The sequence below is a fragment of the Ictidomys tridecemlineatus genome, chromosome 4, assembly GCF_052094955.1.
Source record: "Ictidomys tridecemlineatus isolate mIctTri1 chromosome 4, mIctTri1.hap1, whole genome shotgun sequence".
Taxonomy (NCBI): domain Eukaryota; kingdom Metazoa; phylum Chordata; class Mammalia; order Rodentia; family Sciuridae; genus Ictidomys; species Ictidomys tridecemlineatus.
Genome location: NC_135480.1, coordinates 12,183,118 through 12,207,383, shown reverse-complemented (window position 1 = coordinate 12,207,383; position 24,266 = coordinate 12,183,118). Strand labels below are relative to the sequence as shown.

The following is a 24,266-nucleotide window of genomic DNA, read 5'->3' as shown; positions in this document are numbered from 1 at the left end:
TTTGGGGCCAGTTTTTCTCTTTTCCTGAACTATAGTTTCTGCAATTATTAAACAGAATCTCTACAATACATGTTATGATACTTTTCCATGGGAAGTGCTTGGCATATAAGTTGGTATTCAATTAATGTTATTTACTGTGAACAATATAAAGTAGTCCTACAGGACAAAAGAACTATAAAGCTCTTAAATACTTGAATTTATACTTTCCTTAGTACGAATTATAATTATAAGCACAACATTGGGATTTTATGATCTGTAACCAAATTCTATTTTCAGTTAGATATTTTGCCTCATTTCTGAAATAAAAACCTTCCAACAGCAGATACTCCTGGATGCCCAGGCCTTGCTGAGAAGTTGGTAGTATTGTTACTTCTTAATATCGGTTGGAGACTAACAGGAGAGCTGTTAGTCTCATCACACAATAGAAAAACTATCCCTGCTTTCAAGGGACATGGACAAGACCAAGGGCTGAGTAAGGAAAGGACACAAGTAATAGGACATAGGGGAATAAATAAAAGAAAAATTCATATCAGGCAAACACTAAATAAAATTGGTGTCATTTTTAAGTTAACTTCATGATGTCGATTTTTTTTTTTTAGAAATGAGAAGACTGGTAGGTAATGACAAGAGGCTAATTCAAAGAAATACTTTTAAATGTGTAATAGAATATTACATAGCAGCAAAATATCCTCAAACATTCAAAGGGAAGAAGAAACTGACAGATCCAAGAAGATGCTATTGATAAGCCCTGAGTGTAAGTGAGAATTTCAACACACTCAAACACTGAAAGGGCCATCCATCCAAACTAGCAATGGAAAAATGAAAGGTTTTTTTATTTGTATAAAATTAATTCAAGTTCATTTAGGATGCACCACCCATACAGCCATCTGTTTTCTCATTGGCCACGAAGATCAAAACAACAAACAACCCAAGACCAATGGGGAAAGAAAAGCGCTTAATCAGAGGGGGAAAAAAAAAATGCCAAAGACTGGGTTGCACAAACTAAACTCAAACCTCTTTGAGGCCACACATTGGCCACTTCCTGACCCTGACCGCACACTCACTAAAATGAAGACACACACCTCTAACCAGCCGGCCATCCTGGACTCCAACCTTAAGCCTCAGGATCATCCACAATTCGGACCCCACATGCTGCGATCTGAATGTGTCCTCCAAAGTTCGTGTGTGGGAAGATTAATCCTCAGTGCAACAGTGTTCAGAGGTGGGACCTTCCAGAGGTGATTCGGTTGCAAGGGCTCAGCCCTCATGGATGGATTAATGCCATGATCATGGGAATGGGTTAGTTATTACAGGTGTAGGTTCCTGATAAAAGGATGAGTTCAGCCCCTTTCCACACTCTCTCTCACATGCATGCACCCACCCCTGCCCTGATGCCTTCTACCAGGAAATAACACAGACCAAAGGCCCTTGTCAGATGATATAGGGCCCTTGACCTTGGACTTTCCAGCCTCCTAAACTGTAAGAAATAAATCTCTGTTCCTCATAGGTTACAGTTACTACCTCATAGTCTCAGGTATTCGGTTACAGCAGCCTCAAAACAGATTCAGACATTATGTAATTATCATTCCTATCACCAGCCGATATGCACAGACCCACTTGGAATCTTACCCTATGTTCTAACCATCTTAAAGAAAAGAGAGGCAGAAGAAGAATGGACAGAGGTATTAACCTAAAACTACTCAACAGCTGCCATATTTCAACCCCTTAGGTTAAATGAATAATTAGCTAACTCTAGCTCTGTGTTTCTCATGAAATAAAGCCATACACACAGACATTCAAGGGTGACTAAAAATCCAACTTATGAACATAAAGATTATATATGGATACGAGGGGTGATAATACCTTTAAGCAAATCTTCCCTTGATTCATCTCCCAAATGACTTTCCTGGTGCCACCAATTTCCACCATTTCTCCATTTGATCTAGCACCAAGCTTGATGGCCATGCATCGTCCTGAAAAAAGCCAGATCCGTGCAAAAAGTACTGTTTCAATTTATATCCCCAAATATGGACTTAAGCTTCTGGGCACCAAATTAGACTCTTAGGCCATTTCTGCTAAATTTGATACAAGACATATAGCGTCTGCAAACACCCTCAGCGTGAGCAAATGAGGCCAGTGTTTGGGAAACAAAAGTACAGCACTCCCAAGTGTACGTGCTCAATAATTCTTAATTCTCCGCATGGATACCTCCTCCCCACCTACTCACTGATAAAAGTGAAACATGAGGGCAAAAGGCAGCCCTAAAGCCCATCTTTGGAGAATTTCTAGAGCCCTTCTTTCCCTAGGGACCCACCGTCCACACCTGCTCACAGGGTGGGGACTGCAAAAGCTCTTCTAATTGAGGTACCATGAAGGGTACCAGGCGGTCCCCTGGGGTGTTTTTCGGGAAGTGAAACCTCCTGGTGAAGCAGAAACTTTTTTTTGTATCTCCTTTGGCTCTGGTCAGTTTATATCAAACCTAAATAATTGGAGCAAAACTCAAGGTAGCAGAAGCTACTGATTTCCTGTCACCTGATTTCTATGGGAAGTACCACCCCCAGGCCTCGATTCTCGAGAAATCAAAGCAAGGATTGAACCCAGCGGCAAGCATTCACATCAGCCCTTGAGCCCTGAAGAGCCAGGTAAGAAACCCGTTTCCCTTGATAAAGTGACTATGGGAGGGGCATAAGATGATCTTAAAGAGTAGAGATTCTGTTTTAACTCCAGGGCTTCTCTTGTCAGACTTCGTCATGGCATCTTGATTTAAGCCAGGTTGACTTCAAGGCTTGCTGCTCGCCCACACCCTTAGCTACTCTCTCTCTCTCTCTTCAGAACTACCATGGGCAATCAACTCAGAGTCACTCTACAAAAGTGGCATATTGGAGCATGTACCTTAAAGCATGGCTTCTAACCTGCGGGGTTTAAGCTGGAGCTCTGCCTCGTGCAAGCCTTCTACCTTAAGCCAGTTGCTAAACCTCTATGTGCCTTGGCTTCCTCATCCGTAAAATGGGGCCAAGAGAAATACTCCTCACATTATAATGACTGGATAAACTAAAATACAGAAGTGTTTAGGACTGCCTGCTACCAAATAAGAAAATGATCAATCACAGTCCTATGAAAATATCTCCATGAATTTTGCTTTAAATGCTTTTGTCTTCAAAGATATATTGTTAAATATTAGTACACTTTGGTGATGTTAAACCTCCTCAGCTAACATTTCTGCAGGAGATGTTGACTACAAAATCCCACCTCCAATCTATAACCTAAGAAGCCGGGATTAGGAGTGGGCCCTAGAGACAGGAGGAAGCTCTATTGACAGCAGCAAGTAATAATTTTAACAATGTCATAATGGTTTCCTGGAAGGGTGTGTGTGTGTGTGTGTGTGTGTGTGTGTGTGTGTGTGAGAGAGAGAGAGAGAGAGAGAGAGAGAGAGAGAGAGAGAATTTCCTTTCCTGATATCCCTTAAAATGACTTGATCTCACTAGTCACCTTTTGAGCTTGCATCCTGAACTTTTGCAAACCTGCTCAGAGGAAGTAACTGAATTTGATGTTCAGTTTAAACTTCACTGAGTTCACAATATGCAAGAAGCAGGTTCCCTGTGTGATCCTGGTAGGAGAGATAATTCCCGTAAGGAATTCACACTCCATTAGAGGAGTTAGAATAAATATTAGGATGAAAGTATTGAGTGAGACGTGACAAATGCTAAGAGCTGTGGGCTCTGAAGGGGGAAGTTCTTGCAATCAGGTGCAGAGAAAAAGCAATAGTCTCGGGGGGTGTGACTGTCTACGGCAGAGTTTGAAAGAACTTGAAGAGGGAGGGAGGGAGGGAGAAGCATTTCAAAATGGAGAATATCCTCAGAAGGCAGAAGACATGTCCAGACCCGTGGCTCTGGTGTGCACATGAGCTTTGGAAGTCCTTGCAGCTGATCTGTAAAGCTCTGGAGAGGCCTGGAGAGGGTTTCTCTAGTTAGCAATAACAGGTCAGCAAGAGTTGAAGCTCAGGAAAAGCATGAATTGAGCAGAGATTTAGAGAATTTGATCTAGGAGCCTCTAAAGAATAGATTAGAAAAGAAAATGATTAGCATCTGCATATCAGAAAAAAACATTTGGCCTTCAGTTTTTTAGATGGGCTTATTTCGCTAAGCATGATATTCTCCAGCTCCATCCATTTACTTGCAAATGCCATCATTTCATTCTCCTTTAAGGGTGAATAATATTCCATTGTGTATATGTACCACATTGTCTTTATCCATTCATCTGTTGAGGTTCCATAATTTAGCTCTTTTGAGTTGAGCTTCTATAAACATTGATGTGGCTGCATCACTGTAGTTTGCTGATTTAAAGTCCTTTGGGTATAAACTAAGGAGTGGGATAGCTGGGTCAAATGGTAGTTCCATTCCAAGTTTTCTGAGGAATCTCCATACTACTTTCCAAAGTGGTTGCACCAATTTTCAGTCCCACCAGCAATGTATGAGTGTACCTTTCCCCCCACATCCTTGACAACATTTATTGTTGCTTATATTCTTGATAATTGCCATTCTGACTGGAGTGAGATGAAATCTTAGAGTAGTTTTGATTTGCATTTCTCTAGTTGCTAGAGATGTTGAAAATTTTTTAAATATATTTGTTGATCGATCACATTTTTTCTTCTGTGAAATGTCAGTTCAGTTCCTTAGCCCATTTATTGATTCCGTTATTTGTTTTTTTGTGTTCTTTATATATACTGGAGATTAATGCTCTATCTGAGGTGCATGTATTAAAGATTTTCTCCCATTCTGTAGGCTCTCTCTTCGCATTATTGATTGTTTCCTTTCCTGAGAATGTCTCTGATATGTGGATGATAATTCACAATAAGGGACATGTAGCTAGGGAACAATAGAGTTACTTTGCATTAGGTAGAGGGGAGTGAAGGGAAGGGAAGGAATATGGAGGTAGAAAGATATATAATGTAGAACGAATCTGACATGTACCCTATGTACATATATGACTACACAACTGGTGTGATTCTACATCATGTACAACCAGAAGAATGAGAAATTATACTCCATTTATGTATGATGTAACAAAATGCATTCTATTGTCATGTGTAAGTATTAAGAACAAACTTTTTAAAAAAAGATTCAGGGTTTATTGCCTGAAAAAAAAATTAAAAAGAGATAAAATAGGTAATTTTTTACTTAAATCTTGAATATACTCTGTTGTATTTTGCAGATTGTTGCATCTTACATAAAAGTAAAAAAAAAAAAAACAGGAAATGATTGGGATGTGACTCAGTGGTAGAGCACCAGCCCTACATGCGGCCCTGGGTTCAATCTACAGAGCACACACACACACAAAAGAATTTTCTGCTAAATGAGAACCAAACTCATAGAATATTTGAATATAGAAAAAAGGTCCATATGCAAAATAACTTGCAGAGGGAGAAATGGCATGATTTGGCCATTGGTTGAAAAGGAAAATAAAAGAGATGGAGTAAAATTTGGCTCCAACTTTTGAAACCTGGGAAGTAGGGGAATTAAAGTGATCTGAGGCATGTTGCTTAGAAGGAACATTGACTTTGCCACACATTTTTTTTTTAAACAGAGAAGTTTCAGCAGAGTGACTCCAACAGAAACTAGTCACAAATCGCTGAGGAGTAAGTGGTGAGGAAGCAGGAAGAAGAGAGCAGAGTGCAAAGATTGAATAAGCAGGGGTAAAGGAAAGGGAGATAAAGGGTCATGGCTGGGACATTGGCCCACTTAAGAAAGGGAACTTTGGGACTGGGGGCAGGGTAGCCCATTTTAGTCATAAGAACAATCTGGTAATAACAAATGGTTTTTGAATATTTGGTACCTTATGGATTGCAAATTATCTTATGTTCTCAAAGCAATAGTTTGAAAATGAGCAAGGTAGCTAATGTCCTAAATTTATACAGAGATCATCACAACAGTGACAGGCAACAGAGGTGAACCTGTTTCTGCAGCGTAAGGCCACAAATGGAGCAAGACACTGTGGGTGCAAGGAAGAACCCATTTTTTGGAAAAGCAAACATCCTAGTAGAAGGAGATGGACAGAAGGGCACAGAGGGGAAAAAGTCAGAATGTGCATCCTCAGAGACAAGCACCCAGGCGGGCAGAAAGGATAAAAATGCAAAGCTATTCTGAGTGGCAGAGGAAGTCAGGTGGCTTTGAACTTCTCAGTACATGATGGAGTTAGTGGACCTAAAAGTCATTATGCAAACCAGACCTGCACTGGCTGTAAGATCTCTAGTGAATAGACATGGAAATGGCAGCACCTTCAAAAACCAGAAGACATTTGCAGAAGTTGCTGTAATAAAATAGGGTAGTGCATGATCAACTGAGTCTTCATTTTAGTATCAGTGCTGATTATAGTACCTGTAAAAATAAAATCCTATTTTCAACACATTTTGATCAAGTTTAGTTAGTAGCTCCTGCTAATCTACCAGCTGACCTTTTGGCATTACTGTGAGTTGGATACTATGGAAGTCATTAAGTATAATTATTTTAATGATAAGGCAAAGCTATGAGAATCTACAATATTCTTAGGAATAGGTGGACTGGTTCTAGTTTTATGTATATATATATATGGTCATGCTTTTTTATATGATGCTATTTTATAGTAATATTTGTTGAAGAATTTGTAGAAATAGAGTTGCCCTAGTGATATACTATTTAGGAGAAAAATAAAACATCTACCCATACGTGGTCACTGCTGCTGTTAGCCATTATAGCCATTATAGACATTACCTCACCAATAATACAGACACAGTTTTCATCAAGCAGCTGACAAACAAGGAGAAATGTAAACAATGAGAGTCAAATCATCTCCTTTGGTCCAAACAATTGATGACCTCTATACTTTATCTCCCTAATGTCACTCCTTTGGAGAGGACCATAGTAACCTCCAGCTCATTCCATACTTGCCAAAGGACCTCAGGAAAATTGATTAATTTTCTGAGCCGCCATTTCATAGCTGCAAAAAGGAGACACAGTGCCTGGTGTTAAGTTCAAGCATTATTATAGATACTGACCAAGACAGAAAAAAAAAATCTCTACTTTGTTGGATCTTACCTTCTGGGGAAGAGATACACAATACAGCTAATCTCCCTCAAGGATAAATGCCAAGAAGCAAATAAAACACGATGTTGTGAGGGAGAGAGTGAAAGAGGAGTATGCACTGTAGGTGGAAGGTTCAGGGAAGGCTTCTCTGAAGAGATGACATCTGAGCTACATCTGCATGCAAAAGCACCTATTTGAGTCTTACAGCAATCTATAAAACAACAATTATTATCGATCCCATTTTATAGTTGAAGAACCTGAGGCCCCGAGAATTTAAAGGACCTGTTCAACACCTCAGAGCAAACAGGTGGATTAGTATGTAAACCCAGGCAATCAGACTCAGGAGGTGGCAGTCTCGCATGCAGCATCACAGAACCTTCCTGACATGACCTACTCAAGGTCACAGAGTTAGAGCCCCCTCCAGATTCTAAGGACTGGGTTCTCTGGCCTGTTGCAATGTGCAGGGGAAACTAAGCAACAGAAGTCAATATAAAGTACATTTTCCAATAGTGAAGCATAAATAAAGGCATCCAGGACTGAGAGACAAACGAGTCGTGGATGGGGCTGGGGTGTAGCGTGGTCGTGGTGCCTGGCCTCGCATGCACAGGGCCTGGGGTTGAACCCCAGCACTAGGAAGAAGGAAGACAACTGGGACATGTGAACAGACATGCATGGAGCTTTCTTTTAAGGTAAAGTATGCCCCAAGCCAGGTGGTGGAGAAAGAATGCTGGCAGAGACTCCTAGGCCGGTGTGTCCCAAGAGCCCCTGCAGATGGTTCTCAGAACCCAGTAGCAGGTCTTGCCTCAGACCCCAGGCCAGCAGGGAGGAGTGCTGCCCACCCTCAAAGCCACACAGAGGGAAGGCCGAGAGAAGTGTTCAGATGCGTGACAGGAGATTATCAGAGACCTTGTCTTCGCTCTTCTTATTTTATTACTGTTTTTAATTTTAGGAGTTTTGAGAACAAAATGACAACACCCAGAAATTCCTTGAGTGGAACTTTCCCTACCAAGGGCCCTATCTCCATGCAACCTGCTCCAAAAGTAAACCTCAAGGGGACGCTGCCGCTGGCGGGCCCCACCCAAAGCTTCTTCATGAGGGAATCTAAGGCCTTGGGGGTAAGTCAGTCACCCTACACTCCAAATCCTAGAGCAGATGCTGCAGGCCATGTGTGGGATTCAGTCCAAAGTGAAGGGGTGTCATCCGACCTGGCATGCTCCCTATGTGACACAGCAGGTCCATTCAGGGATGTGCCAAAGAAGTTTTATCAACCGGGTCACCGTAGGGGGTCTGATGTCACCATTGCTTTAGAAGTATGTAGTTTTGAGGGCCCTTCATCTCAGTCTATTGCTAGAATGCTTGTTTCCTGGAAATGTCCTCTAATGATGGGAAAAATGTATCTGAAGAAGAAAAAGGCAAAATCCTTGGCACCACTGCTTCTTCCTATCGGCAAGTGGCAGGGTTCCTAGTTAGTGCCAAGGCTTCCCACCTGCCCTTGCCGACCAACAGTGATGATTTCATCCGCCGTCCTCCTCCTCTTCTCTCCCAGGCTGTCCAGATCATGAATGGGCTCTTCCACATGGCCCTGGGAGGGCTGCTGCTGATCCCCACGGGGGTCTATGCTCCCATCTGTGTGACAGTGTGGTACCCCCTCTGGGGTGGCATTCTGGTGAGTGAAAAATATAATGACCCCTTGTAAAATGGTGAAAAAAGTACTAAAAAAAATGTAGACCATTTGTGTACTGAGGAAAGTGCATGGGCAGGAAATAGATTATTGGTTCGGTGGGAAGAGAGGTTGGCTAAACAGAGGGAGCGCAGCTCCCAGGGTTGAGGGTTAGTGCTCATGCTTCAGATGAGTTCAGAAAAAGATGCTCTGTGTGACCCACACTGGGAAGAAAGAGTGTTCCAAGCTGGGCCTCCCCAGTCGATTCTGGAGGTGAGGAGGCACTCGATGTTTGGTGTTTAGGAAACCAGAGGCAGCATGTCCGCCCATCTGCTCTTCTTCCTTATAACTGTTTACTTACTATGGCCCCTGGTGAAATTAGTCCCAACCCAAATAAATTTCCCTTTATGAGCTCAGCAACTTTCCCTTGGGCTGTATCATTTGCAGGTTTTCCAAACCTGAAATCCCATCTGAGAATGGCATGGGACATCCATGATGTTTATTTCCCCAGGGCACTTTTCCTGGCTGCCACTGTGAGACCAGAGTTGAGAATTTCAGAACAAATAGAAATGAGTTAGAATAAGAGCTTCCCACTGATTTGCAGCATGAACATCAGGAAAGGAAGATGAGAAACAACCCTGGTTCTTTCCCGGGGCCGCTGACATTTTAATGAAGTGCCTTCACATTCATCTCTTCCTTCTCTGTCCATTCACACCTCATGGAACCACTGTGGCCCCAAAGAACATTCTCACAAAGAAAAGAAAACTCCTCAAACTTTGTCTTCACACTGATACCCTCTCACCTGTGCTGCACAGGGACGTCAGCCCTAACTGTAGCTTGAAAGACGGTGGTCTGGGGCTGACTACAATCTACACCAATAATGAGTAGTGGTGTTACTGTTGCTGCTGCTTTTTATTTCAATTTGATGGAACAAACTAAGGCATGTCTATCTGCTTGGGGTGCTGATTGACAAGAAAATGTGGGTTTTCTTTGCCCTTACTATAGTCCAAGTTACACACTCCCAGGTGGTTGAATAACATGGATTGAACACAGGCCAACCTGAATAAGGAAGAAATATGACTGAAGATAAACAAATGCACTTGATTAAAATGGGTTAATGGTTCAGAGAAAATGGCTGGAAATGTTCATGACTTCTTTACAACCAGTTCTCAATGTTAAAATGTGATCTCCCTCTCTCCCCCTTTTCCCAACTCTCCCACCCCCTCCCCCTTCCCCCCACCCACCTCCCCACCTCTCTTCTTATAGTATATTACCTCTGGATCGCTCCTGGCAGCAGCAGAGAAAACCTCCAGGAACAGTCTGGCAAGTAACCATCTGTCCTTCCTTCCCACACATCAGAGAAATAGCTGTTTTCTCAGTTGAAAACAAGGAAGGACCTTTAAAGAGCTTTGGAATCACAGACTCTCCACTCTCAAAAGCAAAGGATCCTCCACAATGCTGGCTGTCATTTCATTCCTGCAAAACCTGAAAGTGAGATCTACTTTATGCATGTCCTTAGAAGCACAGCTAAAGGCAGAGCTATGAAGACTGTGCTTACAATCTAGTCAGCATTAAGTGCGGTGTGAAAATAACAGACCTTTCTGAAAGCCATGCCATTTCTTCTAGACCAGCACTGAGGACCATTGTGTCATCAACACTGTGACTGATTCATGCTCTAGCTCAGTTAGAATCTTAAGTTATAATCTTGAGCAAGTCTGTTTCTCTTTGAACCTCTTGAGTTGTCACCTACTAGATGGAGATGGTACCATAGGAAACGGTTACCATTCCTGTGTCTACTAGGGGAAATCAGTATGAGGATGAGATGGAGTAACATGTGACAGTGTTTTAGAAGCTAAGAGCTTCCATGTGCTCTTGTTCATATAACACCTACAAATTCACACCCAGGAAGACTCTGCCCTGTGGAGCACCTGATTCTGGATGGGTGATGAGGAGCTCACAGCCAGTTTCCTCTCAAAAAATCCTCTCCCAACACTTGCACTTACTAAGCCAAGTCACTTGTAAAGTCAGTGAGGGGTTGCGTGAACTGAGATGGGTCCCCTCTAGAAGTGGTCTAACAAACTCCGTTTGGGGAGAACAATTATTCTATTATCCAAATGCAGCCAGTCCCACTGAGTAGCCCTCTGTAGATCACATGGCCAGGGATAGAATGTGTGTGTTGTAAAGTCATCATCAATAATCCCATGCCACTGTGGCACTTGTCACATATATCTTCCTGTTTCAAACTTGTACCATCCCTGAAAGGCAGGACATCCACACTGACAGTCTCTCACCTATACTACCCAGAGACACCAGCCCTAGCTGTATCTTGAAAGATGGTTGACCAGGGTGGATTGAATCCTATGTCAACAGGGAGTAGGCAGTGGTGTCATAGCTGCTGCTGCTACTTCTTGCTTCTCTTTGACACCACAGTCCTGGAGGGTGCTATCCGCTCCTTCCAAACCTATACCCACAGTACCATACTTAAGTGTAATGCAAAAATCTCTCTCCTATGCCTCCTTATGCAGAGAGATAATCATCTGGGTGTCATTCATCTTCATTTATTCAACAAATACTTAATCAAATGCCTAGTAGGAGGGTGGCAGTAAAATAAGTGTAAGGTTATGCAATACAGGAACCAAGGATCATTCCTAGGTGTTTGGCTTGGTAAACTGAATGGATGGTCATATCATCAAATGAGATGGAGAAGACTGAAAAAAGGAACAAGATACTTGAGTTTTCTCTTTACATATATACAATGTAGATTTTATTTAGAGAGACAAAGAGGCTAAAAACCATTTAGAGAAGAACTCTGGTGACTTTAGGTGTCGTAATTTGTGAGTCAGAGAAATGACATCTGGGATTCCTCACTGATAATTCCCAAATGGAAGTCAAACATAGTTAATGGATCTGTTTGTCTGTTTTAGGTCCAAGCGAAAGTAATAATGAACTCATTGAGCCTCTTTGCTGCCATTTCTGGAATAATTCTTGTGATCATGGACATACTCAATATTACGATTTCACATTTCTTAAAAATGGAGAGTCTGAATATTATTAAAACTCCTGTGTCGTATATTGACATATACAACTGTAAACCCACTAAACCCTCTGAGGAAAACTCTCCATCCACAAAATACTGTTACAGCATACAATCCATGTTCTTGGTAAGTGTGAAATTAGATTTCTCTCCAGAGAAGAAATATGTCATTTTTATTCCAATTATAAACTTCAGATCCATAATGTCTAAGTCTGCTACTTTTTGAAAATGTGGCTTTGGCAAGAATTTTACTTATACTCTGCCTCAGTTTCAACTGTAAGATGAGGATAGTGACAGCAGTCATTTTACAGTGTTTTCTTTGTTTGTTTTTTAGGAATAAATGAGTTAATATATGCAAAGCACTTAGAACAGTGTATAGAATATAAAGAGTGCTAAGTGTTTCAATATTAATTATTAATATCATTTGTGGTGTTAATGTTTATCATGATCATTAATATAAACATGGAAGAAATTCCTAAGATATCAGAGTTTGAGGGGAAAAAAATGTTCATCCCTCAATTGTGGAGGGTTGCACCGAAAGCTGAATACAGTTTAAATTTAGGACTCGGCACTTACTATTTCATACCTAAAACTGATTATTCAGCTGACAGTTCTTCTGTCAGCAACATGCATTAACCATCTGCTATATGCCTGAAGTTGCATTAAGGGTTCAGGTTATAAAGTCACTGTCTTCCATACTAATGGTTTTCCCAGGGAGTCATTACTTAGCTAAAGAACAGATCTTTTAATCATTTATTTGATTTTAGTTATCAGTCATTCACAGAACACCAAACATACTCTCTGTGCCATTATTACATCCTCACCTTCATTCTTCCATTGTTTTTCAGGGCGTTTTGTCAGTGTTACTGATCTTTGCCTTCTTCCAGAAACTTGTGACTGCCGGCATTGTTGAGAATGAGTGGAAAAGAACCTGCTCCAGGCCCCAAGCTGTAAGTAGGAGCCACTCTGTCCACAACGCCCCTCTCAAAAATTCACATCTACAAAGGATCATATGTGGTTAATATGATCCAATGAGACTTTGGAACTGGGAACTTCACACACACCAAAAAAAAAAAAATGGTCTTGCTGTATTTCTAGCTACTAGCAATGAAGAAAACTGTCTTTGAAATTAGAAATATGTCTATAGCCAGACAGAAGGGATAGTTCTATAATATGTGAACCTTCTCTCTAACCTTTTCTTCCACTTGCTGTCATGACTCCATACCTGATGTTTAATGATGGTTGAAGGTTAAATCACTAGTTCTTTGATTCCATTTCTCAGTAATCCTCTCTTGCTCCCACCCATTTCTCCCAGTTTCTCTTCCAAAATTGTAGGTAGGTCCAAAGAGGCTCAAAGTTGGGAAATATGAATATCCCAGTGATAGATCTAGTAACAGCTGCTTTGGACCACAACCCATTAGATTTGGAACAGCACTTAGAAATCATTATTAATCCCTTTATTGTGTAGTTTTGGAAAATAGGATCAGAGAGAGAAAATTGCTCTGTCAGGACTGTAACCACTAAGAGCAAATTAGAACCAGGGTCTGAATCCTCTATTACTGCAGTGTTCCTTTCCCCTGCTAGGTGATCATGCCAGGCACAGTGGCAAATGCCTGCAGCCCAGGGGATTTACTCAGACGTCAGTTTTGATAAGTGACTTGATAAGGATTTCACCACTTGGGAAATTAATCCTGGTGTTGGGAGGCATATAGTAAGCAATATAAGTAGCCTAAAAACTTGAAGGCTTTTGAGAAATATGTATAAAGGTGTTTGAGAGAGGTGCCAATGGTAAAGGTCAAGAAAAATCTGTTTGTGTTCTAGAAGGTGGTTCTTCTGTCAGCTGAAGACAAGAAAGAACAGACAATTGAAATAAAAGAAGAAGTGGTTGAGCTAACTGAAGTTCCTTCTCAAACAAAGAATGAAGAAGACATTGAAATTATTCCAGTCCAAGAAGAAGAAGGAGGAGAAGAAACAGAAATAAATTTTCCAGAACCTCCCCATGATCAGGAATCCCCACCAATAGAAAATGATAGCTTTCCTTAAACTATTTCTTGTGGGTTTTGCTGCCTCTTTTAAGCATTAGTATTTAGCTTCTAAGAGACATAGTTACCCCATTTCTTGAGGCACTCTGAACTGGTTCTCCATGTTTCCATCTGGTCTTTGCATGGAATAACCACAGCCCCATCTCAAGCGCATTCAGCAAATGTGGGAATTGTAACAGATTGTGATGTCCTATTTCTTGTTTGGAGAAACTTTCATACATTGGAAAAAAGCAGAATAAGTGCTGCAGAACATGATTTCCCACTAGATTTTCCCTTGGCTAGGCTTTTCAGTAGTAGTGCTTTGTGGTTGTTTCTTCCATTAGCAACAGGACGACTCAGCATCTGGTAGAAAAGGTCCATGACTGACCCATGCCATTCCTTTAAGCTATCTTTAACTCCTTCCCCATCTACATTTTTGTTGAAGTTCCTTTTGTTTTAAGGGAAATAAAATGATAACGATACGCAATAAAGAATCAATCCATCAATATCTCACAGGGCTGACGCCATGACACATTCTTGGAGAATCAGCATTCCATTAGGGAAGTTCTAAGTGGTCACTACCCAGTCCCTTAATTGTCCAAATGGTACAGCTTATATTTGAACATGTCTCTTAAAGTTCCCCAACTCCTACTCTGACCCTCGGTTACGTTGTCTCCCTCCTTTTAACCTATAGGCAAAAGAAGAAAGAATGATTAGAGAAAATACCATGAGTACTCAAATCTCAGGTAATAGTCAAAACATGTATTTATAGAATGCTTTACAGGTGACTGTTTCATAAAATAATTTCATTTAATTATCTATGTTCAAGAAAGAATGCTTATCCCTATTTTATAAGTAATTCAAAGAGGTGAACACATACCTGTCACAGTCACAGCTAGCAATCCTGAGAACCTTGTTTCATTCACAGATCTTCATATTCAAATCCTGGTGATGTTCATAGCAACCAGACTGCAGTGTCTGCATAAATTACCAGAGCCATGTCATCAGTTGTTATCAAGAAGCTACTCTGACCAGAAGATGTTAGGAGAGTTACAAAGAGAGTCAGAATCAGAGTTTACCCCTTTGGATAAAAACCTTAGAAATTCACAACAGTCATAAAACTAGTTATGGCATGAGTATTTAATTAGCTGGCAGACTATATAATGCAGACACTAAGTATCATAGACATCCTCAGGAAGAAGACCAGGTGTGAAAACAGCATAATTAAAGTGCCAAGTCTCAGGCAAAAGCCATCCTGCTTTTCAATTCCTGTTCATGTTCAGAGATACCAAGACCTTACCTAGGAAGAATGTTAACCTAGGAAGACATTGAGATCATCCTTCAACCTAAAGCTGTAATCTACCAGTTCCAAATGTGGTAGGTGTATGGGACAAGGTAATTTTCATTTCCTGCGATATTTCCACTTTGTTAAGGACTATCTGTGGAAGATATTTCCTGTAATTACAATTTTAAAAAGGGAGATTAACCATTTTTCTAGGCTAAGTTTTCAAAATTAGCTGTAAGTGAATAAAGCTTTGTGTTCTTGTCTGAAGTAGGTGATTCTCAGGTGAGTGTCTCCCCATCCTTCTTTAATCTTGAAATGTCAGACCACGGCAGTTCATCATATTCACATGCACTCAATCTGAGCTGGAATGGTGAGGGGTCAGGTCATTAGTATTTGTGACAGTACATTTGTAAATCCTGAGTAATATCTTCGTGGACTGTTGTTAATAATGTATGGCTCACTCTCAGCAATCACAGCACGACCAGAATACATGACCATCGTTCCTGCGTTGATTAAAGAAAAGAGAATGGCAGTGGCAGACCTATTGAAAACAATAATGAAATCAGAAAAAAAACTCAAAAAAACACAAGATTTTATTTCTTATTTTCCCCACTTCTGAAATATACATGAGGACCCCTCTCCAAACCCATGGTTTACTTAGGAATTTTATTTTGCTCATTTTTATGATCTCAAGTAATTGTTTTTACTGAATTCACATAACTCCTTATAAGACACCATCAAGGTCCAAAAGAAGAATGAAAATTATTGCCATAACCTTCTTCCTAATTAGTCCTTTCATCAATATGGAACCAAATGACACTGGCCAATAGAAAATAGGCTTTGTCCCAAAGTGAAAGATGTATTCTATAGCTTTAGTTTTTCCTTTCCATTTTTCTTTTGTATAAAGAATTTTACAACCATAAAACATTTCAAAAATAAATTGCACCCACTGATTAGGAGATTGACTTACATCCTTTCAATTTTCCTTGTTTTTTTAATAATCCTTATTCACAATAAGGTAATCATCCATCCCAGTTTATCCAGGCCTGAAGGATTTCCTAGGATGTAGGATTTTCAATGTTAAAACCAAGATAGTCCCTAGTAAACTAAGTGGCTGATCAGCATAGTTCATAGTTCTACACAATTTAGGCAAGTTACAATCACTTTAGTAGTTACAGTATAATCTACTTTTTATGTGCAACAATCTGTCATAATTTTCTTTATTCTCACAAGCATCATTTTTAAATTGCAACTTAATATTCAAGAGTCAATCAAGATTAATTCAATATTCTACTAGTTCACTATAACTGGCTACTTATGGTATTTCCTTTTTCTGCTTATTTTTTTTCTTTTTTGGGTTGTTGTTGTAAGTGTTGAAAATCACTGTTGGAGCTTCAGAAACTGAGTAAGATATGTATTTTCTCTTCTTGTTATTCAAAATGTGGCTTCATACTCAAGCCTTGTCCATGTCTACCAGTAGGAAGTATTGTCATCTGTTAAAATCCAGGAAAATCAAATTTTAATTTCACTAGTCGAAGTGAAATTCTCAAAGATCCAATACACAGAAATGGTCGCTTCAGATTAATTTCATGTGAAATATGTATGGAATTCGACTTGTTTTAAATTCTTGGTGAATAACTTAGAATGCTCATGGGGGCTCAAATATGAATTTTTTCTAGGTTAAGTCTGCAATTCTTAAAGAGACTCCCTTTAATTCAAACCTGATTATGTGTTTTGAACTACAGAACCAAGCAATATAAAATGAATATGGTAGGATCATGTAATGCAAAAGTCAAAGCAAATTTAGGATTATCCTATGGAGTCATGTTGGTCCCTACTCATCTCTTCCCTTGTAATTTCCAGTAAAAAAGTATGCATTCTGCTGCAAGTGAGAACAAAATCCTAAAGGGAGACAGAACTGATCATTGAAAAATCATTAATTCATTTATTGAAACATATTTACTGATCATAGACTATTCTGCAACACAAAATGGTGAGAAACAAAACAGGCAAATTATCTCCTTAGAATTTCTATCTGAGTGGAAAAAGAGGCATTAATAAAATATCTATTAGGGCATCTACTATGGTGTGCTAATCAGCTTTTTGTCCTTTTGACAAAATACCTAAGAAAATCAACTTAAAAGGAAGAAAGCTGGGGGTGGGGGAGGGTCGTGGTCTCTGGGGTTTCAATTCACAGTTGACTATTCCATTGTGTTTTGGGCCTGTGCTGAGGCAGGATATCATGGTGGGGAGCATGTGGTGCAGGAAAACTATTGACCTTATGGCATGACCTTCACCTCGTGGTAGAGATGTAGAGTCCAGGATGCCAGTATGCCCTTCAAGTGCCCATCTCCAGTGACCTACTTCCATCCACTGGACCCCACCTCCTAATGGTTCAATCACCTCCCAATAGTGCCACAGGCACAGGGATTGGATCACAAGCTCTGAGCAGGTTAGTTCTATGGTTTTCGACTGTAGGAGGGAGATTTGCCACTAAATACTTCTCACACACCTGGATATGAGGCTTGGAAATCAGGAAAAAAAGAGCAGAATTAAAAATGAGTTCCATGAATGAGGCACCTAAAGTTGCTAGATTGAGTTACAGGGATGGACGAGAGTTCCCAGGGGACAGTGACACTTTGTTCAGGATGTCCCCATTTAGCTGCTAGAGAAAGTGCAACTAGTGAAGATGAAACTGAAGACATCTAAGAAAGTAGGAGAGGGACGTAGAGAGCGTCCTGTCTTGGAATCTGAGGAAGAGTAAGTGTCTCAAAGGACTAGGAAGCAGCAGGGCAATGATGTTGAGAAAGCCTGAAGAAGAACTGAGTAGAGACCACTGGATTCTGCAATTCGGAGGTCATTGCCAGCATTAGGAGAAACAGTCTGAGCAAGTATTAGTGAGAGAAGACTGACTGTAACACACTGGAAAATGAACTGTGATGTGAAAGCATTCAAACTGTTGTTGAAAACAGACTCTGCTTTTGAGATATCTGATTGGAAAGGAAAGAAAAAAAGACAATTCAGGGGTTTGCATGAGAATAGGGCAAGGGATTACTCTGAACAGTGGGTGGTCTAAAACCTGCAGGCACAGGTAAGTGCAAAGCCACATTCATTTAGCAAATTGACAAATATTTATTGAGTACCTACCACGTAATACTATTCTGAAGGCAGAGGATATTGCAGTGAATAACAGAATGAAATATCTGTATTCCTGGAGTTTATAGTATTCAGATCCATTAGTCTGCATCTTATTAGCAAGTAGTCAAGAAGACAATGCAAAGTTTTGACACCTATATTCAGTTAGAGCTAAGGATCAGTCAGTCCATGTCGAAATTATTAACATTCTAATTGTTAACAATTGTATCTTTTGCAGTGATCTTGAGCTTCAAACCAATATTGCTCAGCTTTGATAAAAACAATCATTATGACTAATACAGTAGAAACAAATTTGTAAGCTACAGCATCAATGACAAGAGCAATATTACTCAATGGACCAAGTCAAATCCAGGAAAAGTCCAAGACCTTAAAGAGTCAAAAAGCTATTGTCATGTAATCATCTGGCACCATTTTTTACCAGCTTTTACAGTAGAGGAACTACCCAGTTACCTATCTACAACTCTCTGTGCTTTTTATCTTTACAGGAAATGAAACTTGTTAAAGTTATGCTTTTACGTTTTGCAGGAAGCAGCTGCAATGAAGCCAAGTGGATGACAGGAACACCGTGTGTCACAAGATAGTAGAAAACTTCATGAGCATTTATTAAATGAGACAGACACGAGATTTCTCTTTTAAATTAACATGACTTGTTGCTTGACAAAATACCAAGCTAAATTCTTATCTAGAAAGTATTATTCATAGACTTTTTGTTTGCCAATGTAGAACTGCAAGAGATGATTTTAAATGCCTTGTTGTGCTGAGTCCTCTTGAAAATTTATAATTAGGAAATCTCTGAGAAAGACAAATTCCAAAAGGGAGAAAAGGAGTAGATGTGAGCTTAATTATGTCATGGGGTGGACATTGTAGCATTTTAGCCTAGCATGTATGACATTTTTCAAAACCAGTGGTTTTCACAGCAGCTGTGCCTTGAAATGAGTTGGGGAAATTTAAAAATTTCTGGCACTTGAGTATTAACCCAGAGAGGCTGATACTAATTGCATCTGGCTCGGCTTGGGTGTAGGTGTTGGGTTTGTTTTTTTGTTTGTCTTTAGTTCCATTTGATCTCAATGTGCATCAGGTTGAGAACCTCTATTCTAAATTACTTGTACGGAGTCCCAGACATTCCAAAATACAAAACCAAACAGGGCGGGATGACACTTGTCAGGTTTTTCCTTCCCTCCTTCCCTTTTCCCTTCGCTCTGTCTCTATTTGCTTGGCTTTTGTTGTTACTTTGTCTTGTCTTGTCGGCAACACCTTTAAAGAAAGTAGATGACATAATTTCTGAAATTGTGAAATGAAATAAAAAGAATACTTTGAGAAGTCCATTTAATAAAGAAATTAGAGTCGGTGACAGAAAAGATGCAATGAGTTAAAGAGGGTATGATTAAAATTTTATTAGAGAGAAATAAAAACTGGGGAGACAACATTTAACAACTTTCTACAGCTTCATCCAGGAGGAAGACCCCTAACCCGGGGGAGATCCTGGCAGAGTCAAACTGTTTCCTTAAGGTGTGAGATGACAGTTGCTCTTTTTTTGATCATAGGTGGTGATTCAATAAGCCAAGGATGCTGTTGCCTTCATGTGAAGGGGTCCCTCTATCAACCCCTGAGATCCACATTTCAGTCAGTAGGACAGGAAGCAGGACAGAGCAAGGGGATGTGGAGAGCAAGACAGAACAACGTTAAGACATAAGAACCTCCTTCTAAGGCTTCTCATTTTAGAATTGTGCCTGCACTTCAGAGACTCAAACAAGAGGAAATGTATTTAAATTGGTACAAAAAATGAATTGGTTTAAAATAAGAGGAAGAGAAACTCAGTTAAGCACACACTGATACCTATCATGAAATATCCAGCCCGACAAGCATCAGAGTAAGAACCTTCTATCCCATACTTCATTTATTCCTCGCCTCAAACTCAATTGATGTGTGATTCCTTTTCTTTAAATGGAATTTAAAGAAACGTTACTTCCCAAGATCACATGGCTAGTAAGAAGGGGACTGGGATACAAACCTCAGCCTAATGACAAAATCTTCATCCTTTCTCCTCTTTCTTAAGACCACAAAGAAAAATATTTATATTTTTAATAAAGATACACCATATTACATTACCTCTTCACTGTTATCATCATTGAAATCCTACAGTATCATAAGTTAAGTAGCAGAGTTTTTCTTTCTTGCTGTTATATAAAACAAGGGTGCATTTTACAAACCACGACCTGAGAGATTGAATGAAATGCTTAGATATGTGACTGACCTGAGGGAAGTTCTTGCAGAGATATTTAAGAAAAATAATAATAAAATAGTTTAGATTCATATATTCACTCTTGGATGAAAGGCATCCTGGAAAAGAAAACCTCTAAGAGGTGGCTTCATTTAGCTTATGTTCTTTATTCTTAGTCTGATGGTGTTTCATTCTGAAATATTCTACCTTCCAATACTTGCTGGGGAGTGGGGGATCATTTTTTTTTTAACCAAACTTCTTCTGTCTTGCTTATCTGGAAAAAAAGACTGTACCCACAAAAAAGAACCTTTCCTTAACAGTGCAAAAGTTAAAGTGTTTTTTTGGAATATTCTGTAAAATCAAAGCAGGAAAACGGAGAAGAAAACTTGTCCCTCATGAAACTGATCCCACGATACAGCCCCTAAGCCTCTCATCCTAAAGAGTAGAAACTAATGGGGAAGAGAAAGTGAATAGGGTGTCTACCTGGTGGTGGAGATCGGGCTGGCCAGTCCTGTGTTCCCCAAGTCCCTTCACCTCAGGTTCCCAATAGGAGGAGAATAGAACAGGTGGACACCAGCCAAGACCAGGGACCTCATCCTCTTCAATGGGTGAAGCTCAGACCTGGCGAAGAGGTGGTGAGTGAGGATGAAGAGGGCGCTCAGACCTGCAGTAGGGGCCAAATTTAAATGCAGCTACTTTTATAGTAAAGGTTGCTCTGAGCCCCAGATACCCCACAGACCCTCTGTCTCAGAAGTCCTGCTCAGAGACAGCTTCGAGAATGGGGGACCTGTGAAGCCTCACCCACCATGCACCCCACATGCTTCTCTGAGACACTGACTGGATTTCAGAATAACTGTGCACTTCACTGTCTACCTTGCTCAGCCTGATGGAAGCTTCTGGAAGGCAAAATGACATTGTTTTACTAACCTCAGCATCCCCAGTCCCTACTCAATCAACACTTCCTGAGTAGCCACTTTAGACTTTGTTCTTTAAAACCCAGTGAAGTCATCCCCAACACCATTTCCTTCAGCAACGGTAAACCCTCAAGACAGTGAAACCAGAATATGAGTAAATAAAGTGCTTTATCTTCTACCTAACTTTACTTCTCTTCAAATAAGAAGAATGAGGGGATGGGTATGCTAATTAGTTGGATTTAATCATTTGACGAGGTACCAAAACATGGTGTTGTACATCATAAGTATATACAATTTTTCATTTGCCAATCAAAATAGTCATTTAATCCAGAGATTAGTTCCAAGTATTTCCATTTTTAATTTCTTGACTCAAACGTTTTGAGAGGGGAAACACAGTCCAAATCACAATTTATAGTCAGTGCTCTTGTCTATATCCTTCATTATACTAAGTGATACTTATCCTGCTTCATCCTCACAGTAACCTTTGGCAGAGATACTGCTATTTTCTCTTTTTTCAAGACAAAAGCCCAGAGTGGTTGGCTAATATGCCCAGGGTTGCAAGCATTGAGAGAGGGAGAACAGGAACCGGAATCCTTCTTTTCCTCCATGGGGTCTGCCTTCCCTTTCTCTTTTCAAACAGTCTTTAAGCCTTGAATTTATAACTTCTCATCTACTTAGCTTTGTTGTTGTTTTGTGTTTACATTTTGGGGGGAAGTAATTTTAGATTCACACAGAAGTTGCTAAAACAACCTGAGGTGCTCCTGGGTACCCTTCTGCCAGCTTCCTCCTCATTCACATCTTACATAACATGGGACAACTGGCCAAACCAGGAAATTGACATTTGTGGAACACTGCCTACTAAGCCTCAGATCTTATTTGGATCCCACCAGTTCTTAAATGCACTCACTATGTGTTGGGGGGTGGGGTTATTTATATCACGTGTAGAGATTCAATTCATGTAACCACCACCATCATTGGAATTAAGAACAGCCCCATCATCCTAAAAACACTCCCTGGAGATGGTATATGTCTCCCAACACCAGTGACTCCATTATTATCCCTTTACAGTAGCAACCCTATCCCTAACCTTGGCAATCACTGGTCTGTTCATCATCATACATATTGTCACTTGAAGAATATTCTATGGATAGAATCATAGAGTATACAGCATTTTGAGATTGGCCCCTTTTACATAACATAATGCCCTTGAGATCCATCAGTTGTTGAATGTACCAAGAGTTTACTAGTTTTTCTTTGGAGTGGTATTCCATTAAACGGGTGTGCAGTTTGCTTAACTACCACATGTTTATTTTTTTCTCCCTAGCCCACCTACGGTTCTCCAAAATTCAATAATTTTCAAAATCCAACAGAAGGCCTTCGAAGCTTCAACTAGGTATGGGGTTAAAAATGCAGAATTCTGGGTCTCATTCCAGATCCACTCAATTTGAATAACTATGGGTATAACCAGTGTTACAATATTTATAGTTCAAGTTCTTCAATGTCCATGATATAATATTGGTTGCTTTTTAGTTGCATTAAGATAGAAACCTATGTAGGTACCACTTAAATCAGGAATGGTGATGATTAACTGACATTCTAATCACAAAACCTGATCTCCAGAGGCCCCTAGTTGTGTTGTTCAACATCAGACCCCTTTCTAATTAGAATAGTAAATTTCAGATTTTTTAAAAAATCAGGGTCTTATTATATGCTAATAATGAATTCTCTTTAGTGAAAGTAAAGATATTGATACATTAGAGACAGACCCCATTTTAGCACAGACAGGACATAAGTATGGAGCAATGTCTGTAGGTCTTACCCTTATGCCCCAAACAGATGTTCTTTCCATCTGTGAACCTGGAGAAGTGATGATTGAGCCCTATCTAGGAATCTTGGTTTGCCTGACAGTGTAAGTGGGAGCATTTAAAAGGATACAGAACCTAGGGGTGTGGTAAGGATTCTTTTATCATGGTCACTTACGGATGCCTAACTTAAGTGCCTAAATATTTTGTGAATTTTAAAAGTGTGCCCTATTCTTGATAGTTTCACAGTGTTAGCCAGAATCGCAAAGCCAATTAATCCCTAACTAACAGAATTCAGGATCTTCAGTAGACAGAGACTTAAGTCCACAATAGTTGACCCAAATGGACATACTATATAAATCTTGTTATAAAATTCCCAACCATTTGTCACTTTGGGGGTTGTATGGGATCAAGGAAGAAGCAAAGAAACACATTTTCATGCCTCTCCTCCAAGATAATTTTCTGATATCTGAAAAGAGAGAGAGTAAGGAAAAGAAAAAAAAAAGTATGATTATAAACAAACAAGAAGCTAAAAAAAAAAAAAAATAGAAGGAAAAGAAAGCAAAAATTTAGCATGAAGGACACCTGGTGGCGAAATCTGTCCCATCGTGTCCCAACTGATATCACAACTTCTCCTCCACCCCACTCTGCCACTTAAGGCCATTGTCAGGCTACGACACCACACAGCCTGTGGAAAACCACACCATGGAAGCCTCATGTGTCTGTTCTCAAGCTCATTCCACCTGTCTCACCCCTCGCTGGCTCATATCCCACTTTAGAAGAAGGAGTACGAGACTGAGACTCGAACATATCTGGGCACAGACCCTCTGCCATCTCCTAATTTCATGATCTTGATCAAACTGCTCTCCACTCTGAAAAATGGTTTCCCTGTGTTTATACTGGCAATTAAATCAATTATGGAATTGCTATAACAGTTAAGTAGTGGAGGTTTATATAAAGCCAAACACCACCCAATGAGTGGCAATGGTATAGTAATCCCAGCTTGATATTGAATATACTACCACCCTTTGCCCCTTTAGTGACCAAGGTTTGGAATTTCTCTTATTTCCAGGATTTTCAATAAAGTGTTGACTATAATAATTCCATGAAAAGAA

The 24,266-nt window shown here is 40.0% G+C and overlaps 1 protein-coding gene across 1 annotated transcript; it reads left to right on the top strand.

Moving 5' to 3' along the window:
• Positions 1-2,480: 2,480 nt before the first annotated feature.
• On the top strand, positions 2,481-14,267 carry Ms4a1 (membrane spanning 4-domains A1). Its single transcript, XM_005331643.5, has 7 exons — positions 2,481-2,642; positions 8,008-8,173; positions 8,605-8,724; positions 9,985-10,041; positions 11,643-11,879; positions 12,601-12,702; positions 13,574-14,267. The coding sequence occupies exons 2-7, from the start codon at positions 8,024-8,026 to the stop codon at positions 13,793-13,795; spliced, it is 888 nt and encodes a 295-aa protein (XP_005331700.1). The 5' UTR covers positions 2,481-2,642; positions 8,008-8,023; the 3' UTR covers positions 13,796-14,267.
• The last annotated feature ends 9,999 nt before the right edge of the window (positions 14,268-24,266 follow it).